Source organism: Chrysochloris asiatica, unplaced genomic scaffold (genome assembly GCF_000296735.1).
Source record: "Chrysochloris asiatica unplaced genomic scaffold, ChrAsi1.0 scaffold00329, whole genome shotgun sequence".
Lineage (NCBI taxonomy): Eukaryota > Metazoa > Chordata > Mammalia > Afrosoricida > Chrysochloridae > Chrysochloris > Chrysochloris asiatica.
This window is the reverse complement of record NW_006408847.1, coordinates 829,721-853,151: the sequence shown is the minus strand read 5'-3', so window position 1 is coordinate 853,151 and position 23,431 is coordinate 829,721. Positions and strand designations below refer to the sequence as shown.

Below are 23,431 nucleotides of genomic sequence, written 5' to 3'. Positions count from 1 at the left end.
AACTAAAGGTGTAATTTGTGGATGAGTTGGTCATACCTTTACCTCTAGTTATCTTTATATATTGGAAAACTTTCGGCTGGAAAATAAAAACATAGTTGTTATCCGCAATGTGGATCAAAAAGAGTTTTGGAGTCTCTTTAGTGTTCCCCCTCAGTGTTTATATTGTAGCATGCTGTCCTATGGTGTTCCATGTGAAGCAATAGGAAAGAAAATAAGACTATTGCGAAGCAAGGGTTTTCACCTTATAAAAATGGGAATAGCTATCTATCACTCTGGTTTTTCCCCCCCATAGCTTACAGAAATTAATTAGCAGGGACAAATCTGGGAGAGATTGTTGAGATAGAAAACATTGAATTTTATAAGATCTCATTTTCTAGTTTTAAAAAATATAGTCAGATAACCTCAGTTAATGTAAATTGTAAAAATAAAAATTTCAATACTGATATTGAAAAAATGCAATTCTGAATATATTTATAGGATACCATTCCATAATGAAACGCCTTAAAAATTGTGATTGTTAGATATGCCCTAGGCATAATTTGTTCTTTTGAGATCTTTTGTTGTTGCTTTTCAAGTTAGAATATTTTGTCGAATATCAGTTAGTAGAGCTATAGTCAGTCTATGCATATGTCAAGTGTTGCCCCCCACTCCAGTTTCATTATACTCTCTCAAAATCTATATATGTTCTCTCTGCCCTTTTATAAGAATACGCTTGAAGTTCAGGTATTACCACTTTATTTTTTATTTCTGATTTTGAAATTTTTATGTTTATTTTATCTCCCATTAAATATATTTTTAAAAGAAAATGAAGATCAGTAGAGAAGGTATATTGAATATGGTTCTTCACTGTGTGGATTAACTTGAGGTTTTCCTCTGTTGGTAATTAAAGTAAAAAACAAAGGTACATTATCATTCTCAAGGAAGATAATGGTGAATACCAGTTTAAAAATCACTATGCACTGTTCTTCTGAACAGGCTATTAAAGGGAAATGCACCTTTCCAATCTTGTTGAAAGTAAAACAAAGTAGAACTAATAGGAGAGACTATGAGACATTTATTCTCTGTAGTAACTAACTATGCCTAATTGACATGAGAGGCATATCAAAATGTAAGTGTTTTTTTATTTTTCAATATTATCAGTGTTAACTAAAAAATTGATAGTTGGACAGGTGATTTTTATTTTAAACATCTTATTTGTCTTACTTTATAGATGAAAAGAAAGTTGGACCATGGTTCTGAGGTTCGTTCTTTTTCTTTGGGAAAGAAACCATGCAAAGTCTCAGAATATACAAGGTAATATTAAATGTCACCATTGATTTTCTCATTCCTCTCATGCTTCTTTAAAGAGTTGATGATTCTGAAAGTTTTTCTTTCGGTTTATCCTCATAGAATAATAATGTTGCTAGTTCTGTTGACTGTTCAATACATTTGAGATCTTTGGAAATTGAGAAATGCATAATTTTAAATTGGGGGAAGGAAGGACTACCACTATGACATTATATTTTGCTAATACATGGAAGTAAGAAACAAGCAGAAGTTTTCTCATGAACAAAATTTTTAAAATGCAATATTTAAGGAATCCTAAAAATGTGAATATGAGCAAATATGTCTTGTTACTATAGCAACTCTGTTCTGGGGTAGATATTTATATATGCAAAATTGAAGATGCATTTACTAGCAATGAAGTAAATCTCACATTTGCTAACCAAATCTTATTTCATGAAATTACTGTTTTAGAAAGTCCCTTTTATTTGGTTGGTAGATCTTATGTTTTTAACACATACATTTCTATACAAGGACGATAGTTTCCATAACAACTAGATACAATTGTGGTCTTGTTTTCTGCTTCATTCCATCATTTTTGGATTTTGCAACAGTATAAAACTTTTCCCACTCACACTAATTAGCTAACTTAGGCACAATATCTATTACTCAGCTAATTAAAAATGGCTCTGGATGTCACTTGGAGTTCAATATTTTAAAATTTAAATGACAAAAGTATTTTGAGGGGTCCTTCCCTCCCCCTTTTTTAATATAATTTTTACTTTTTCAAATAAGTAATTGGAAGTTAGCAGTAGAAACCATTAGAATTTCGTGATTGTGACATTTCTCTTTTTTGCCAAAGTATTCTGATTTAGAGTTATTTTATTCTATATGATGGAGAGAAATGAATTTCTCAGACATAATTTTTTTGATTGAACATTGTTACAGATTGCACCTCTACCTTTCAGGGACACGATTTCTTTTTATTTCATTCAGTTATAGAAAAATTTTTTTTTCAAAGTCTCTTATGAAATTTAGAAATCATAATAGTTTTTGCATGCAAAATGTACAGAGATGATACACAAGGCAAAATAAAAGGATTGCTCAGGGGTTTTTTTTTTTTCAGCAAATGCTTTTTTCTGTGTGATTTGCCGATGTTAACCGTTCTCCTTCTTAACGCCTTTTTCCTTTTGGTAATTTCACTGTATTTTGATGCTTCCACCAGAGGGTGTGGAGTGATAGAGAGACAAGTAAATCTTCTCACTTAGAATTTTCCTTCCGACCTTGATGAAGTATTTCTTGGATGAGGAAGTTTAATTTAATGTTAATCTATTTGTTTAATGCATACATTCTAGTCAACCATATAATTTTGATCTTCTGTTAATTAATGGTTGATACTAGGACAAAGGTATAAATTTAATAAATTATTTTTTAAGGCAGCTTATAAAGGACTGATTTTATTAAAATTTTTCTCTAGTTGCTCACTTTTTTGTATCAAGAAAGGCACTGAGAAAATAGAAGTTTAATTTTAGTGTTTTAACTTGTAATCTTGCTAAAACAAAATTAAACCAAACAACATACTTATTTCCATTTATTTTGCTTGTTTCTGTCAGTTACTAAGATGGATATGTTATCAGGAGGGACAGACCAGTCCCTGGAGAGAGAAGGACATCATCGTATTTGGTAGAGAATAAGCCAAAAAGGGAAGACCCCCAAGAAGATAGATTGGCACAGTAGCTGCAACAGTGTGCTCAAACACAGCAACTATTAGAAGAATGGTTCAGGACCAGACAGTGTTTCTGTTCTGTTTTCCTTAGGGTCACTAGGAGTCAGAACTACTACAATGACACCTAACAACAAGAAGATACATATTTACTATTTTGTAATATTTAAGGACAAATTTTCTAGTAAGATAAAAGTATGATTTTCCAGCTTTAAATTAAGAAAATTTATCTTACTTCATTTCAGAGAAGAAGAAAATAGAACTTACCTTTGAAATTTGAGAGAAAAAAAAAAGATTAAATTGTTCAGTTTTAGAGATGATTTAAGTATAATGTGAAAACGATTTAAAAGGGTTGAAGTTGAATTTTTTTCGTCTGATATGCAGATACATATTTTTAGCAAAATAGAGAGGTGAGCTAGATTGAAAAAATCAGGGGAGCTCTTTTAAAGCTTGAAAATCACCTATGATAATTTACGTATATTGTTATCATATCTCCATGATAAGGATTACGTTACAGATATAATTTTCCTACCAAGCTTTCCTGCTCTGTTCAGGTGTCTGTATAGCAGGTATGTTAGGTATTTACTTTGACGTTAAATAATTCAATTAGAAGATTGTTGTTACGTGTTGTCAAGTTGGTTTCTACTTATAGTGGCTCTCTGTAGGCTTTCCTAGGAGAGGCTGATGGGTTTGAACTGTAGATCTTACGATGAATAGTCCAACACCACATGAGGATGCTCAAAAGATTATTCGTAACATAATTATAACTGTAATCTTTCTGCTATCCATTGTTCTTTTTTAGGAGATTTACATGTTCTAGAGATGAATCATCTAGTCTCTTATTTCTGCATTTTACTAGTGGCAGAATTAAATTATTGGGTTGGTTTTTGTTTATCTCTCAAAATTTAAATTCCTGAATGAAAATGTTTAATTGATTGCTTTTTATTGTATTTTGCATGTAAGTTCTGAAGACTTACCTGTTTTGAATAAGTGCAGCATTTTAAATTAAAGTTCCACCTGTCAAATATCATCTGAACTGTGGTGCTGTAGGATAACACTGGATCACAAGGTCGATTTGAGCCACAAAGGTGGCAGTTCATGCCCACTAGCAGCTCCTCAGAAACACTATACAAGGTTGCTATGAACTGAATCGACGGCTTTTAACAACAACAGGCTGTATCGATAACAGAACATTGGAGATCACTAGATAAATATGAGAAACCGTTTAGAAAGCTTCTGGGGGCTAACTTCAGAAATAATGTCAACAGTGAAGTCCAAAGCATTTGAACATACTATTTCCATGTCTTGTAGTTTTTGACAGCATTATGTTTTCTACTCCTTTTTATAAAGAAAATTTAAACTTTGATTTAATTGTGTCACTGAAGACCAGTTATAGGATAAGTGAGACCTGTATGATCTAAGGGATATTTTAACATTACTTTTATATACTAATGACATGCAATTTTTCCATGGAGATTCTGTCATTTGGTTACAGTTAGCATTGCTGGGATAAAAACAGGTGGTTATGTGGGAGTAAGGAAACTAACTCTAAGAATAGCAAAATAGGTTTTGTATACCCCTGCTTGTTGGAGTAAGCAAATAGAAATCATGTAATTGGATTGATGTTTGAAATATGCCTGATCATCATTTTCTTTATGAAATTGAAACCTCTTGTTCTTAATAAATATTTCTCTTTACTTCCCCTCTTGTGTTTTTGTAGTACCACTGGGCTTGTACCATGTTCAGCAACACCAACAACTTTTGGGGACCTGAGAGCAGCCAATGGCCAAGGGCAACAACGACGCCGAATTACATCTGTCCAACCACCTACAGGCCTCCAAGAATGGCTGAAAATGTTTCAGGTGACATGTTAGCACAGTAATTTAAATGCTTCACTTAATGGCTACAAAAAATGTTATTCCACCATCAAAATAAAACAAAACAATGAAGTATTGTTAATTATTGCTTCGTGGATGTAGCATGAAAACATGCCAAGTGAAAGAAGCCAGACACAAAAGATAACATGATATGACTCCATTTATATGAAATACCAGAATAGGCAAATCTGTCAAGTTAGTGGTTGTCAGGGGATGGGGGAAAGGATTCAATAGTAAGATTAGTGGTTGTCAGGGATCGGGGAGAGGATTGGACAATAATAGGTTTCTTTGGAAGATGATGGAAGTATTCTGAAATTGGATAGTGGTGGTGGCTTGCACAACATATGGTTTAAAATGAAGGCTCTTGTTTTAATTAAGTTAGTCCAATGCTTAGCTTATATAACTCTGCATTTGGATTTTTATTTTATATAATCAGACCTTTCTTCCTTTTCTCCATTATGTTTGGGTTTGGGGTCTTGCTGAATATACTTTTGTTTTCTAAACGTCATTATTTAGAAGGTAGGCATTTAGGAATCAGGTAAGAACTCCACTAAGTTTTCAATGACAATAACTTACCCTTTTTACCCTAAAGTTAGTACAGCTTCTTGTAATTATTATGTTGGCACTAATACTTGTTCTGTTGTGGTACGCTGGGTTAATGCGCTGGACTGCAGAGTCAGTTTGAGCCACAAGGTCAGTGGTTCAAGCTCACCAGCTGCTCCTCGGAAATCTTGCACAGGGTTGCTATGGGTCGAAACCAACTTGATGGCACTTAACACCACCAATAACAGCAACAATAGTTAACACTGTGGTTACAACAAAGAATTTTATGTTATTTCATAATTCTTGATAACTAATAAAAGCCAAATCTACTGCCTGCCAAGTCGATTCAGACTCATAGCCACCCTGTAGGACGACTCTCCAGGGTTTCCAAGACTGTAAATCTCTACGGGAGCAGACAGCCTCAGCTTTTTCCCATAGAATGGCTTGCTGGTTTGAACTGCTGACCTTGCATGTAGCAGCCTAACATTTTCTCCAGTGCCACCAGGGTTCCTTATAACTTATGATCGAAACTGAAATCCAGACTCACTGCCAATGAGTCGGTTCTAACTCATAACACTGGAGGATAAGCACTGTACTGCTTAACTACAAGGTCGGCAGTTCAAACTTGCCAGCCTCTCACCCCTTGGAAACCCATTGTGAGTCGCTGTGAGTCTGTACCAACAGCAACATAGGGTTTCTGAGGCTGTAAATCTTTACCAGAGCAGAATGCCTCATGCACTTGAAGCCACTGGTGGGTTTGAACTGCCAACCTTGTGGTTAGTCCAGTAATTATCCTGTAGTGTTCTGATTGTTGTTGTTAAGTGCTGAGTCAAACCTGACTCATAATGACCCTGTAGAGGGTTTCCAAGGAGCTGCTGGTGCTTTTGAACTGCTGACCTTATGGTTGGTTGTTGTTAAGTGCCATCAAGTCGATTCCAACCCATAGCGACCCTGTATAGGGTTTCCGATGAGCAGCTGGTAAGCTTGAAGTGCCACCTTGCAGTGCAAACGGCTTTGCAGTCTGGCGCTTTAACCCACAGTGCCACACCAGGACTCCTTATGGTTAGTAATCCCGTGTTATCCTACAGTGCCACACCATGTTATGATGTTGTTAAGTGTCGAGTCAGTTCCGACCCATAGTGATCCCATATAGAGTTTCCGAGGAGTAGCTGGTGAGCTTGAACCACTGACCTTGCAGTTCAAACCGACTTTGCAGTCCAGCACATTGACCCACAGCGCCACACAAGGATTCCATCCATATCGTGTTATGATAGTGATATTGAATTAGTATATCTCTTCTTTCCATAAGATAATATCTATAAATCAAGTGTTAGAAAAATACCTGGCATGGATTTAGCACCAGATTAATATTTTCAAAATGATTATGTTTTTTAAAGTATCAGTGTCTCCAACGTCACTGTATATTTTATTACCTCATCCTGCTTTGAATGTTTTTATGTTTTATGAATGCATATGGTTGGGAAAATGATACTTTATTTGATAATTTAGATTTTTTAACATACCCATTTATTTGGATCCTACTGTTTTAAATACCTGGGCAAAACCAGAATTAATATTCCTTTGGGTTTTATGTTCTGTATCTAGAAAACTGTGTCTTCTATATCTGAAAAAGCAGTGTTGCTTTTTTAAAATAGATTTTAAAAGTTATTTTTTACTCTTGACGTAATTTCTGAAAAAGTAGGATAACCTACCCACCCCACCCCCAGTTGATAACTGAAAAGTTAGAGCAGTGGTTCTCAACTAGGTGTGACTTTTGTCCCTGTACAGGGTTGCTATGGGTCGGAACCGACTCAAAGGCACTTAACAACAACAAGTTTATACAAATGTCTGTGTCGAGGCATTTTTGGTTGTTACAACTGGTGCTTGGGTGACAGGGAGAGGACTCTTGATATCTTAGTGGGTAGAATGATATAAAGTACAACTTTCCTCACAAAGAATTATCTGGCCTGAATGTAGCTAGTGCTAAGGTTGAGAATCACTAGCTCAGAAGAATGAACGGTTGCTTTACTGTTAACAAGATGTTAGGAACCACTATATATACAAAGATTTATTCTCTCTCACTTGCTTTGTTGTTTTCATAGCTATTCATTGCTTAAATTTACCTTTTCCCCAAGGATTATTATTAATCCTCCTTCCACTTCCCACCACCAGTTTTCTTTTCTTTTTTTTTTTTTTTACACCTCAGATTCATGCTTGTTTTTTAAAAATTAAGGTTTTTTTCTGTGATTGCCATTAGAATTATAAATTTTTCATGTTGTCACATCACTTTAAAAATGTTTTCCAGCAGTAAAAAATGAAAATAAAGCTCAGACATGTATACAGCATTTAAAAAATATATTGTGGATTTCTTGGATTCTTTCTGATAAAGCCAAGGTGATGGGGATGTTAGTGTGTGTTAACCACGCTTGGATACTTGTATAGTATGGATAATACAGTACTCCAGACAGATTAGAAATTGATTTCATATCATCTTTTTTTTTTTTTTTTGTCAAAATAGCACTTTTAATTTTCTTTCTCTATTAGGCAGATTTATGAGCAGTACAATTACATTCATTATTTATTTTACTTTTTTTTTTTTAATGTTTTTTTTGTGAATCATGTGATAGTTTACATGGGAGAACATTAGCTTTACATTCATCCTATCGTATATCATTTCATTGCCATGGTTATAGTCCGTTCCATGATTTATCAACCAACAAAGGGTGTACCCTGCAAGCCTGTCCTCCAGTCGTCAGCACACAGCCCCTCACCCTCTTTGGGTCTGAAGTCCTCAGCCACTCCATCTCTCCATGTCATCATCTCTGTCTCCATCTCTCGCGTCACTGCTTCTCTGGGTAGGGTCCCGCTCTTCACTCTTCTCCCTTGATGGTCCTAGGGACCTCTGTTCCTAGACTGCAAAGTGATTTCATACCTTCTTTATAAGAAAACAGTAACATGATTATAAATTATACTATTGGTAATAGTTTGGGTTATCACCATTGTAGACAGCCTCCAGAAATTCATATGCTATATGAAACAATATATTTCTTATCAGAAGGCAAATCCTAGGTATCATTTATTTTGTTTGAGTCCTGGTGTGGTGCTTTGGGTTAATGCATCAGACTACAAAGTTGTTTGAACTGCAGGGTCGGTGGTTCAAGCTCACCAACTGTTCCTTGGAAACCGTATACAGGGTCACTATGGGTCGGAATCCACTCGATGGCACTTAACAACAACAACAGGCCCATTGTTTCCGATCCAGTTTAGCTAGTTTATGCTTTACTTAATGAGTTATCCAAATATTACCATCAAATCTAAGACGCCATAATTGCTAGATGCGTCCCAGTTTCAGAAATGTTAATTGTAAGAAACAACAACATTGATTCTTAGCTGTTGACAAAATTTAATGAAGTAAAACTGTTAAGCTGACATTTTTGATCTATAATCATGTCTATTTGATTACTTTTTAGTAAGACAAGAAGTAGTGCTAGTGGGTATACCCTTTGGTTGGGTGAGGATGCCAATGAAACGATCGATGTATGATAGAATGAATGTAAAACTAATGTTCTCCCATGTAAACTATCACACAATTCACAATAAAACATTTATATATATACATATGTATATAAAGAAGTAGTGCCAGTAAAGAAATCTTCTTCTTAGATAACAGGAATAACATATAATTTGTTAAGAAATTCTGTAGAGCAGAAACCTACTAGCAACATGAGGTGTGCTGGACAGGTAGATCAGGGCTTTAATCCCTTAAGTGCAGTGTCTGTCTCTAACACACCCATGGTCTTATTGTGGTTTGTTGCCTTTTATTTTCAGGACTGGTGCCAAAATAACTAGAAATGAATCATTTGGCTTTAAGTGTGACAATATTTTAATGCCTAACTTACAGAAAGGTACAGTTTCACAGTAAGGTGGGGGACTCGTGAGTTGACCTATGTTAGTACAGTTGAGAGATAATTAAACTGGCATGATTCCTACAAATATGCTCTGGGGACATTTAGTGATGAGTTTTCTGTTGCATAACAAGCAAAATGGGAGAGTTTGTCCTCTTACTGTTCTGCTATTGTTCCTCAGGCAGTGATGCAGCATTGTTTTTGTCCTGCTCCATTTATACTGACAAAGTACTCTGTACTGAATGTATAAATTAATGACAACATATCATACACCATTTTGGATAAAAAGTGATTGGAACAGAATGTCACTGCAAAATATAAGTGTAGACAAAAACTAAACAAATTTGGTAGTATTTGAATCTTCTGTAATAATGGATTTATCCCTTTTTTGGCATTCATATCGATGCTTCAGATTGTTAATTTTGGGGTAGGAAGTTCATCATAACTTTTTGTTTATGTCATTTGAATGTTAATATATGCTATTTTCACTTGAAATTTTCAGAATTGGTAAAAATACTAATGACATTGGCATTTTATGTTGAAGTTTATGTTGAAAGGTATCCTGATTAATGAGAAGCACATAGATTTAGAAGCAAAGTTTTTTAGTTTTAAATATCTTGCTTTTCTCCTTAATAACTGGTAATTTTGTTGGTATTGTGTAACCTCTCTTTATTTTTATCCTTTTTAAAATAGATTTAACACTAAAAAGTTGTCAAAAGTGAGAAAATATGTACATGTGCTTAAAGCAATACTTGGAAATTTAGTGCATCCTCAATAAATGTGTGTCCTCCCCTGGTCAAGAAATCACCTTTGTGAGCCTTAGTTTTCTCAAAGCTAAAGAGTATTATGATTGATGAGAAGCACATAGATTTAGAAGAAAATTAATACTAGCTTCATAGTATTGCTGCTATGAAGAGCAAAGATAAGTATGTGAAAGAGCATTAGTATTATACAAACAGCTTTTTAATCAAAGCATGTTTGCAGTGCAGCTTTGAATGCTTTTTTAAAAAAAGATGTTATAATCAAGTATTCAAAAATAATATAGAAAGTATTCTTGAGTTTTAAAATTAAAAGCAGAGTAAAAGTTTATTCCACTGAAGAATTTTAATCACGTTTCATAGTAACACTTAGAAATTGTACATGTTCTCTGACTTATTTTATTTAGATCATCTTCATTATTTGTTGGTCAATAAAATATTAAAACTTGTAGGATAGTGTCACAAGAGGGGGAGGGAATTCGGTATTATTTTGTAGTTGTATTTAGAACAGTGTCATCCAGAAACCTGGTTGTAAGAGGAAGACTTAAAGTCCTGAGAAACTAAGGGAAAACATATTTGTTGTTGTTGTTAAATGCCATCAAGTCGGTTCCAATTCAGAAAGACCCTGTATCCCCTGTATAGGGTTTTCTGAGGAGCGGCTGGTAGATTTGAACCACCAGCCTTGCTGTTCAAACTGACCTTGTGATCAAGTGCTTATCCTCCAGCTCTACACCAGAACTTATGTCTCTGTTGTTAAGTGCCGTTGAGTCAATTCCGACCCATAGTGACTCTGTGTAGGATTTCCGAGGAGCAACTGGTGAGCTTGAACCGCCAACCTTGCAGTTCAAACCGCTTTGCAGTCTGGCGCATTAACCCACAGCGCCACATTTAATATTAATTAATCATAGTTAATTGACAAAAGTGAAATTGACAAAAGGTTCATATTTTTGAGTCAGATTTTGACATAATTTGAACAATTAGAATTGCACCATAATAGAAGTGGTCCTCAGCCTTACCTTGACCAATGCATCAGACTAAGACTCTGTGATACTTGTACTGCTTGACCAGCGTTCAGAAACCACTAAAGTATTCCATTTGGGGTTACTGAGACTTAAACTAACTGAGGGGCTTCAGTGTGCTCCCACAGTGAGTTTTACTGGTAAACTCAGGTCTCTTGTTACAGTTTAGTGTTCCTTCTACTCTTCTTCACTGCCTGTATTCTTTAGTTCCCTGAAATAAAATCTCACTTCCACTGGGAACTTTTAAATTTGCATTTGCAGTTTTGTCCACATATTAAAATTTTCTTTTCGTGATTCTTTTATATTTTTTCCATCCTCTTAAATATGTTCTTTCTTTATAATGAAAAGCACCAAAGGAAAGTGTTTTGTTTTGTTTTTCTAGGATAATCACTTTTCTAAGCAGAAATAAAATAATGATCAGAATTACCCAATAGTTTCCTTTTGTAGACAAAGAAACTTAGACCTGAAGAGGTTAGGTTGTAACATAATTGTTGTTATAAAATGCTGTTAGATCAGTTCTGACTCACAGTGACCCTGCATAGGATTTCTAAAGCTGTGTATCTTTGTGGGAGCAGAAAGCCTCATCTTTCTCCAGTAGAGCGGCTGGTGGAGTTGAACCGCCAATATTATGGTTCAAAGTTCAGCACTTATCCCATAACCTAATTAGTGGCAATATTTCCTCTAAATCTTGTATCTCCTGATCCCCAAATCATTATTCTTTCCACTATTCCTCATTACAGATTGGTGTAGGATGTTGTTATTGTGATTTTAATGTAATCATCCACATGTTTGCATTTCATGTTAATGCATCCCTTGCTGGCCTTGATGTGTTTTTACTTTGAATGAAATGGGTAGCCACTGACCAAAAGAATGACTTACTTTTAGCAGTATTTTTGACTGCTGTGTGGAGAACGAAATTGGTGGGAGGTAAAGATGGAAAGCTGTGAGACTGACTAGGAAGTTATAGGGATAATTCAGGCCTTAGACATAATGCTAGCTTAGACCAGAATATCAGTGGGTCAATTCTGGATAAATTTTGAATTTTGAACCCATAGAATTTTTGATGGATCAGATTCATCTGATGGAGAGGAGGAGTCAGAGATGACTCCAGAATTTTAGGTTTGTATAATTAGTAGAGTGATTTTGCCATTTACTGAAATGGGAATCACTATGAAGGTGTAATTTGAAGGGAAAGATCAGGAGATCAGTGTTGGGCATGTTGAATTTCTAATACATCTCCAAGGATAGGTGTTGAGTAAGCAATTTTACATATAGTCTGGCATTCAGGGAAGAAATTCAGGCTGGAAATAGGAAAGCTGCCTATATTGGTCCAGACCTTTTTAAAACCACCTAAGAAATGTAGTTTTAAGAGATTAGGCTGTTAAATATGTGTGGTAGATGGAAGCAGTCTCATTTGTTAGATAGTTATAGCATATGTTATTAATCTTTGTCAGTGATAAATTTTCAGTAATATGTCACAAAGTGTGTTGGCCATTTCTACTGAATATATGGGGGAGGGACTTCAAGAAATTCATGGAAATTTTGGCTTAAAAGATAATGGGACTTTTCCATGAATTTTCTGAAGCCCCCTCATAAATATAACTTAAAATCAAGATATTTTCAAGTTTCTGATTTTTTTTTTTTTTTTGGTCATAGAATTTGTCTTCAATATGTAGAGATTTCTGACAGTTTCAAACATTTACCCAAGATATGAATTAACTGTTTCATCTTTTACTCTGCTTCTCTCTTTTGGTTCTGCACCCTATGACCTAAAGCCTTGATAAAATATTTTTTTCATCTGTTAGTATCTTCAATATTATTTTCCTATGTTTTCTCTTTTAAGAATAGTTTAAAAACACATCGGTAGAAAAAAAAGGAAGATATTAAAAATATTATAGCCTACTACCATAAGTTTGAAATGTATGTAATAACTATTAAAGTATTTAGTAAAACGAGACTATATAGTATGGTATATTAAAAGATTTTCGCTATCTTTTCTCTATAAAAGATTACGCAGAATATCATCATACTCAAAATATAACCATAAACACCTCCAAAACTTTTTTAAAAGCAGATGTTAATATATACAAATGAGAGTTGGAAGTTTACACTAAAATTATTCTGCTATAAAGTGAATTAATAAAACTATGCTCTAATCAAGTCAGCATACTTATCCATCACCCAAAATGGGCACCTTCTTGCCTTAGTGTCCATAAATACCTTTTATTGTACACAGGAATAACATATTGTAAAATCCACCTCAAATGTTTTGGGAATGTATTTCAGTGAGTTTATTCAAGGGGTGTAAAAAATGTACAGAAAATTTGAATTTATAAAAATAATGGATTTTTTCCATGAACTTTTTGAATTCCCCTTAGTATGATTGAGGGTAAATGGTCAGAGAGGAGTTTAAGCTTAATCAGTGTTTATGTTGTCAAAAGTTAACTTTGAAATGAGAGTTGAAGTTATGTGGAGGAAACCCAACGTGTGTATGCATATGGGCATTTACGTTTTTGATGTATACATTTATCTGTGGCAAAAGGATTCAATCTGAGTGTTCAAGGTAAATGTTATGGGTATATTGTCTATAAAGAAGTAAAAGGAAAAGACATACCTTAGTGTTTTCTTGTATTCAGTAGTAAAATGGAGAAAAACACAGAGTTTTTATGATGATTGATTATGAGGTGTTTGTGATTAGTACTATGGATATGTTGCTATTAAGTGCAGTCGAGTCAGTTTCAACTCATAGCAACCCAGTATAGGGTTTCCAAGGAATAGCTGGTGGGTTTGAACTTCCAACCTTGTGGTTCACAGTCCAGTGCTGATCCTACAGCACCACACCAGGAGTATAATTAAACACTGTTGAAATGGTTGCTATACTGTCAAAAGTAATATATACTATAGACACATTTTATTACATGTTGCAAAATCCAAGTTACTCATTTGCGTAGAAATGAAGTCAATTCAGGTATTTCTCCCCTTTTGACTCACTTTCAAAATGGATGTAATAATGCACAAAGGTACTTAAATATGCATGTTGTTGTTTGTTTAGTTGAGTCAATTCCGACCCATAACGACCCTTTTAGAGGGTTTCCAAGGGGCAGCTTGATGAGCTTGAACCACCTACCTTACAGTTCAAACAGCTTTGCAGTCTGGTGCATCAACCCTTAGCGCCACACCAGGACTCCATAGATTTACAAAAACAGAGTCCTGACCATGGATGTGTTTTCACTAATGTATTATGAGGTTATTTAAATGTTTTGTATGATTACGAAGAGAAAAATCTAACATTTTAACTTATACATATGGCTTTTAAAGACTCATGACTATTTTGTGTGTAGGTGAACCTCACTATTTTGAGGAAAAAATTTAGTTTTTACCCCCTTCCCCCATGTTATTGTTGTTAGGTACCATCGAGTCAATTCCAATTCATAGTGACCCTTATGCAAAACAGAGTGAAATGTTGCCTGTTCTGCGCAATCCTCACAATCATTGCCTTGCTTGAGCTCATTGTTGCTGTCACCAAGTCAGTCCATCTCTTGGTGGGGTGGGGTGGGGGAGGGTGTCTTCCTTTTTTTTTTGACCTATCCTCCACCTTACCAAGCATGATTTTTGAGTTATAATTATGTGGTGTTTGTTTTTCGTTAGTGAAATAATTTGTTTGTTACCCTCTTTTGGTCTTTGTTAATGGTCTAAATCAACTACTACTTTCTTTCTTTGCTATTGCTCATCTAAAGTTACTTTCATATAACAAATCATAGTCCTTTTAACATCTGGAAGACACTTGTCAGATGTGCAGTAAATCCAGTTATTAATTTTTCCTAAATGATGTTGCTAATCTTCTAGATCAGTGCCTTATTAAAACCATCAAATTTTATGATGCCCAGTAGGACGAATGTAGAGAAAGGAAAATCAACAGTTGGAGTTCCTTATAACCCAAATTGATATTTCTGGAATAAACCTTTTGCAACCAGGATAGGATCTTGGTTGTGGATGAACCTACAACCATTGTATAATGCAAAATATTTTTTCTGGCAAAACCATACTTGTTTTAACCTTTACAAAACAAATGCAGTTGATAAATTTGATAAGACAAAGAAAGCTACCACTTTTTATGTAAAATCACCTTGTTCAGATATGGTTGTATATAGATGTGGGTTTTCCTTCATCAGTTTATGATATGGGACCTCTGTGAAAATAACAAAAATTTCTAATTTCTCTTAGAGCTGGAGCGGACCAGAGAAATTGCTTGCTTTAGATGAGCTAATTGATAGTTGTGAACCAACACAAGTAAAGCATATGATGCAAGTGATAGAACCCCAGTTTCAACGAGACTTTATATCATTGCTCCCTAAAGAGGTAAGTTATATTCTTCATTGAGTGCTACAAATATAAAATTCCTTAGCTATCAACTTTAACATTTTTAATGCTAACTATAGTATTTTATATTGTCAGTTGAACACTCTTAATTAGTGTTAAAGAGGGACATCATTGGAAAACTTCCATGACTTAGTGATATAATTTTCAGAAGGAAGTATGCTTATTAACTAACACTGGAATACATCATACAAATCAGCATAAACTGTCAGATTCCGTTACTTTATTCTTCATTCCTCAGTGGTCTGTTCATTGTAGTCTTTTCTTTTTCTGATTCTCATTTTTAAAAGCAATAATAAATACATTCTTAATTTGTTGTTTGTGTATCCCAAATCTCTTTTCAGACTCAAAGTTTAGTATTGAATTGTAGTTCTCTGCTACTTACATTTTACAGTCGTTTAAAAAAAAACATGGAATTTCTAATCTGACACTATTTTTGGTCATGGATTGATTATGATCATGTGCTGTTGCTGTTGTTGTCATCAAGTTGGTTTGGACTTATGGCCACCCTGTATAGGGTCTGAACCACCAACCCTGCAGTTCAAACTGACCTTGCGGTCAAGCGCATTATCCTGCAGCACCACACCAGCACTCATACAGCCATTCTGTAATTCATAAATAAGGTATAGTTTGTAGTTCTTTTATTGATGTAAACATTTGGGTTAATGAGAACATTAAATCATGAATGTACCATGATTTATATCTTCACAGATTATTATGTATATGCTACTAATGATTATGGCAGCTGAGAAGACAGTATATGAGGGACTGCTAATATATCATTGCATATGGTCCTAAAGCTTAAAATTTCAACAAAACAGGACTTGGTGCTTTCAGATAACCACTAAAAATATTCTGAGGGCAGTAAACATAGTTCCAGTTACAATTTCACATCAGATGTGAATAAAATAGTTGATAATATTTAAGGTAGGAAAAAGAAAAGTGGAGAAAACATCCTTTTTTTCTGAAATGTTTCCTCTTTAGACTGATTTTTTGCATGACATTGGCCCAGAAAAGAATTTTTATTCTTGCTGCCTCATTCTAAAACTAAACCCTTTGAATAGATTTGGCTTCTGAAAGCATCATGAGCTCTCTTGCTTCCAGAAGAACATTAGTAATAGGAAGCACTTTTATAGCTGTTTGACTGAAAGTGAATTAATTCACCTTTGATGTAGTCTCCAGTCCCTTGATGTCCTTATTTTACAGAGTAATATTTTTGTGAAAAATAATGTAATTTGTCCCTTCTCTTTAAAAAAGGTGAGATTTTTGTTTTGTTTGAATTTCCATAGTTATTTCTTTACATGCAAAAATATGATTTAAAATCAGAAGAATGTAAAGGGAAATTTTAAGATCCTAAGAACTAACTGCTGGTGTGGTGCTGTGGGATAATGTGCTAGATAGTAAGGTCGTTTTGAACCATAGATTCGGTGGTTCAAGCTCACCAGCCGCTCCTTGGAAACCATTTATAGGGTCGCTATGTTTGGAACCGACTCAAGGGCACTTAACAACAAGAACTAAGGATAATATTTTTACTACCAGGATAAATGCAATAAAGATTTTCTTGGCTTGAGTGTTTTGTTTAAGGATTGCATTACCTTAGGAAAAAGGGAAAAAGAAATGAAGGCCGATAGAACAGTGAGACACTGTCCCTCGTTTAGCATATCATATTTTCCTTTTATTTACAACAACTTGAAAAAAAAATGTTTCCTATATTTTATGTGTTATGGGCTTTACGTCCTTAAGGAAATTAACATGATTTTATTGGAGACTAAGTGCTATCATGATTTAGTGCATTATTATCTTCATGTCATAAAATAGACTTATTTTTCTTACAATTCCTTTCAACAGATCTCACAATTCTACATCTTAGTTTACTTATTAATCCAAAAACCTTGGCAACAATCTCAGTAGTCTCACATGACAGGCTTGTGACAAACCACATTGTTTTTATTTTGAAAGAAAATACTAAGAAAGTGTAGCGATGGAGTCAATGATCTAGAACAAAAGCTGAAATTCTTAATACAGAGTTAGGTACATTTTTCTTTATTCTCTTTCTTTCCCTTCCTTCTCCCCCTTCCCCTTTATTAGTTCAGTCCACTGAAATACAGTAATTCTGGGAAGGTACTGGCTGTCTTTTATGTACAACATGGTCTTACAGTAAAAGAAAGAATAGTAATTCTCATTCAAATAACAAGTTTAGGCAAGCTAGGGTTATTATCTGAAACACTCATTTTCAGAGTTCTGTCTGCTAGAAGTGGTCCTTAAGAAAAATTACGAATCTAGATTTTATGAATACAGATGAAAAGAAAATTGCCTAGTATAGGACATTTGACCTGGCTACACTAGACCTGTAGCCCCTCTGCTGTTCTTTAGATATAGTTCAGGTCCATGCCCACTCTGTGTCTCCTGTAGATAGTCCTACGTGAAAACTAATGTTTCCTCTGAGCAACTGATATGCTTCCCCATGTAGTAAGAATCGTATAACTGATGGCTGTCCCTTTTTGCTTGGCAGTTTCATTAAATAAGCTTATGACATTATTACCAGCATATGTATGTTCTGCTTTGTTCTGGTTCAAACCTTGTCTGACCCACATTTTTCCTGCTTTTCATTATTTCATATATTTTTGTTTTGTTGTGTGCATTTTCTATACTACATAATGTTTTGGTAGAACTGGCTGGATGTAAATAGGCAAACATTTGATAGGTTGAAGTTCAAAGTTTGGTTAGGGCTTTTGGTAATTTAAAAGAAAGTGTCAAATGCCTATGGAGTTAGCACTTGAACATTTTACAGTCTTATGCAATCTATGCAGATTCTCAGCTAGAATGATCTCTTGATCGTAATCTTGGAAGGAGCTTTGCTTGTTGATTGTGACCTACGTGTACTTTTGAAATCTAAGTTGTTCTGCATATGTTGTTTCCTGACTTTTAAGATGCATTAAATATTCCTGTAATTACAACTAGATAACTAAAGTATACAGTTCTGAATTGGGTTGATAATTTCAACATTCAATGGTTTATATATCTATTAACTTGTACAATGGCGTATATATGTGTGTGTATATACATATTTTATAGAATAGAGTTAAGCATTTGTATTTTAAACAACTTGGTTTCTACACTTAATAGTGACTTATATTCTCTGAAAGACAACGTTACTACTCGGCAAAGCATTTTTCAGAGTCCTTCATCAATTGTTGTTTGTTGTTAAGTGCCATCGAGTCGGTTCCGACCCATAGCGACCCTGTACAGGGTTTCCGAGGTTGTAAATCTTTACGGGAGCAGAATGCCTCATCTTTCTCCCGTGGAGCAGCTGGTAGTTTCGAACTGCCGGCCTTAAGGTTCACAGCCCGATTCGTAACCACTACGCTACCAGAGCTCCTTTCAATAGTCTTACTAAATTAAAATGGTAAATGTTTTGTTACATAAATGTTTATCACAGTTAAAATTATTAAATTGAATATTGGCTGGTGGGAGTGCCTTGTATATAAATAAAATGTAGTAAGTAAATTTATGATGAACTTGATACAAAACCTTTAGGAACACTTAATTTTATATCATGTACTGTTTATTTTTAAAAATTCAAATTGTGTTGTTAGTGTGTGTGACCCTTACTTAGCCCTTTAAATAATACTTCATTTAAATCCTTATAATTTAATCTATATGAAAACTAAATTTTACTGCTTTCTGAAGATAATTTTTCTCCTAGTAACTTACATTTTTTTGTAATTTTTGAGAATAAGTGATGTACACAAACTATGCAGAAGCTATTATTTCTTTTTCTTCTCTTTCCTCATCCTTCATTATCTTAACTGACTTTATTCAAAGAAAAAAAGAAAGTATGTTTTCCAGTTATTAGACACAAAATACTCAGATTGGTGGTATATACCAAAGAGTTAGCTCAAAGAAACAACTCTTAACACATCAGGAAAAAAAAATCACCATAAGCTATTCAACATTATTGTTGTTGTTAGGTGCCATCGAGTTGGTCCCGATTAATAGCGACCCTATGTACGGCAGAAGGAAACACTGCCCAGTCCTGGGCCAACCTCACTACTGTTGCCTCGCTTGAGCCCATCAATGTTGCCACTTGGCCAATACATCTCGTTGGGAGTCTTCCTCTTTTTCTCTGACCCTCCACCTTACCAAATATGATATCCTTCAGCAACAGGTCCTTCCTGACAATATGTCCGAAGTATGAGTGATGAAGTTTGGCCATCTTGGCCTTCAAGGAGCACTCTGGCTGCACTTATTCCAAAACGGATCTATTGGTTCTTTTGGCAGCCCATGCACTTTCAATATTCTCCTCCAACCCCATAACTCAAAAACATCACTTCTTCTACGATCTTCCTTATTCACTGTCCAGCTTTCACATGCATATGAGGTTATTGAAAATACCATGGCATGGTTCAAGTGCACCTTGGTCCTCAAGCTGACTTCTTTGCTCTCCAACACTTTGAAAAGGTCTTGTGCAGCAGATTTGCCTAATGAAATACGTCATTAGATTTCTTGACTGCTTCTCCCATGAGTGTTGACAGTTGATCCAAGAAGAATGAAGTCCTTGACAACTTCAATCTTTTCTCCATTGATAGACTGTTGTTTATTGGTCCAGTGGTGTGGATTTTTGTTTTCTTTACACTGAGATGTAATCCATACTGAAGGCTGTGGTCTTTGATCTTCATCAGTAAATATTTTAAGTCCTCTTTACTTTCATCAAACAAGGTTGTATTATCTGCATATCACAGGTTGTTAATGAGTCTTCCTCCAGTCCTAATGCCATGTTTTTCTTCATATTACCCAGCTTCTCATATTATTTGCTCAGCATACAGGTTGAATAATTTTGGTGAAAGAATACAACCTTGGTCGCACACCTTTCTTCATTTTAAAACATTCACTGTTCCCATGCTCTGTTCAAACAACTGCCTCTTGGAACATGTACAGATTCCTCATGAGCACAATTAAGTGTTCCGGAATACTCATACTTCTCAATGTTCTCCATAGCTTGTCATAATCCACTAAATCAAAAGCCTTTGCATAGTCAATAAAGCACAGGTAAACATCTTTCTGATATTCTCTGCTTTCAGCCAGTATCCATCGGACATCAGCAGTGATATCCCTAGTTCCACGGCATCTTCTTTATCCGGCTTGAACCTCTGGAAGTTCTCTTTTCACCGTATGCTTGCAGCCGTTTCTGTATTACCTTTAGTAAAACTTTACTCTCATGGGATATCAAAGAGATTGTCCGATGACTTCTGCATTTCATTGGGTCATATCTCTTTGGAATGGGCACAAATACGGATCTCTTCCAATCAGTCGGTGGCCAGATAGTCTTCCAAAGTTCTTGGCAGAGATGAGTGAGTGCCTCCTATGCCTTTTCAGTTTCTTGAAAGATTTCAATTTTTATTCCATCAATTCCTGGTGACTTGTTCTTTGCCAATTCCTTCAATGCACCTTGGACTTCCTTCTTCAGTATCATAGGCTCTTGATCGTATGCTACCTCTTGAATTGGTTGAACATTAACCAGTTATCTTTGGTACTGTAACTCTGTCTTCCTTCCATCTCTTCTTGATACCTTCTGCATCATTCAATAATTTGCCCAGAGTATCTTTCAGTAATGAAAGTCAAGGTTTGAATTTTTTCTTCAGTTCCCTCAACTTGAGAAATGCTGAACATATTCTTCCTTTTTGGTTTTCTGATTTCAGATCTTTGCACATTTTATTGTAATATTTGGTTTTATCTTCTTAGCTGATCTTTGAAATTTTCTGTTAAGCTCTTGGACCTCCTCATTTCTTCCATTTGCTTTAGCGTCTCTACACTGGAGAGCAAGTTTCAGTGTCTTTTTTAACATCTATTTTGACCTTTTCCTTCTTTCTTGTCTTCTTAATGACTTTTTTCTTTCTTCCTGTATGATATTCTTGATGTCATCCCACAACTCTTCTGGTCTTCGGTCTTTAATGTTTAATGTATCAAATCTGTTCTTGAGATAATCTCTAAATTCAGGTGGGATATATTCAAGTTCATATTTTGGCTCTTGTGGACTTGTTTTCATTTTCTTCAGCTTCAGTTTGAATTTGCATATGAGTAATTGATGGTCTGTTCCCCAGTCTGTCCCTGGCCTTGTTTTGACTGATCATATGGAGCTTTTTCATCATCTCTTTCCACAAATGTAATCAATTTGATTTCTATGTATTCAATCTGGTGAGGTCCATGTGTCTAGTCATCTCTTATGCTTTCTGAAGAAGGCATTTGAAATGAACAAATCATTGATTTTGCAGAATTCTATCATGTGTTCTCCAGCATCATTTCTATCACCAAGGGCTTATTTTCCAACTATTGATTCTTTTCTTGGCTCCCAACCTTTCCATCCCAATTAGAACCTAATTATTTTATGACAGACCTTCATTGTCTGTGGAAAAATTTGATTATTTTCTAATTCCTTTTTTTCCATGAACTTTTTGATGCCCCCTTTTATATGTCTGTGCAACTATTTAATGATTGTTCTTCTTTGCCGTTCATAGGCAAGATTGTAGATGCTTGGAAAGCTCATCATTATGGTAATAAACACGGATTTGATGAAGAACTATTGATTATATCTAAGTATAAGAAATTATCTAAAATCACTCAAAAAACTTCTGTTGAGCAAGCCTTTAAGGGTCCTCTTCAAGAATTTTATATTAAGGTCCTCTTCAAGAATTTTTATTAATGATATATCTAATAACAGATAAATCATTAAGAATGAACTTTTTTTTTATGAGTTTGTGGCTTACAAAACAAAAACAAGAGCATAAATAGAAAGATTTAATCAATTTTCCTTGATACTTACTAGGAATTAGTGAAACAATTTTCATGAAAACTAATGGAGTATTTTTCTTTGTTTTTGAAATGGATATCAATTTGTTATTGAAAGGTACCGTCATTGATAATGTAGAAATTAGAATGTAGAATTCAGTAAATTTCTCTGTATTTCATCCACTATAGAATAATTAACTTATTATTTTTATGACTTTTTTTTTTTTTTTTTTAAGCATGTGAATACTATGTTTTTTCTTTTTCATAGCTGGCACTATATGTACTTTCATTCCTGGAACCCAAAGATCTGCTACAAGCGGCTCAGACGTGTCGCTACTGGAGAATTTTGGCTGAGGACAACCTTCTCTGGAGAGAGAAATGCAAAGAGGAAGGTAAGGCTGAAAATCATACAGACAAAATATTTGTAACAGGAAAAAGCAGAACAATCGTGAAAACAAATTGGGAGGAAAAAAAAGCAATCTTAATTACTTTCATTTTTGCTGTTTTATGTACAAGTAGAATAAAGTGGCTGACAGAGAACTTGGACAGTCTGTTAAAGATTCAAGAATGTGTTTTCATTTATATTGAGCCCTAGTGTGGTGCTGTGGGCTAATGCATCAGACTGCAAAGTCGTTTGAACTGCAAGGAAACCTTGTACAGGGTCGGAATTGACTCAACAGCACTTAACAACAACAACAGCATATATGACAAGGAGCTGTTTTACCATAGTGATTACGAATTGGGCTTCTAGCAGCCTGAAACTACCACCTGTTCTGTGGGAGAAAGATGAGGCTTTCTGCTCCTGTAAAGATTTACAGCCTTGGAACCCTGTCAAGGTCACTAATGGGTCGGAACTGACGCCAGGGCGCATCACCACCACCATCACCACCCCATATATAAAATCCACAGGTTATTCCAGGTGTTCAAGTGAGCCAAATCTTGTAGATAACCCCCTTAACAACACGTTACTGTAATCAATAGCAAACATATCAGATTTACTTGAAGAATTAAACAAATCCAAAAAGCCAAACCCATTGCTCGCAAGTCAATTTCTACTCATTGCGCCCTTATAGGATAGAATAAAACTGCCCTATAAGGGTTTCCAATGTCATAAATCCCTACTGAACCAGATTGCCATATTTTTTTCCCAAAGCATCTGAATTCAAACTACCAACCTTTC

The 23,431-nt window shown here is 34.9% G+C and overlaps 1 protein-coding gene across 4 annotated transcripts in view; it reads left to right on the top strand.

The window, feature by feature from the left end:
• Positions 1–23,431, top strand: part of FBXW7 (F-box and WD repeat domain containing 7, E3 ubiquitin protein ligase) — a 231,226-nt gene that overhangs the window by 187,465 nt on the left and 20,330 nt on the right. For all 4 annotated transcript variants that reach the window (XM_006875496.1, XM_006875495.1, XM_006875498.1 and 1 more), the window contains 4 exons: positions 1,211–1,293; positions 4,707–4,848; positions 15,313–15,447; positions 22,520–22,643. In XM_006875496.1, the coding sequence (XP_006875558.1) occupies positions 1,211–1,293; positions 4,707–4,848; positions 15,313–15,447; positions 22,520–22,643 (484 nt within the window). The remainder of the gene's footprint in view (positions 1–1,210; positions 1,294–4,706; positions 4,849–15,312; positions 15,448–22,519; positions 22,644–23,431) is intronic.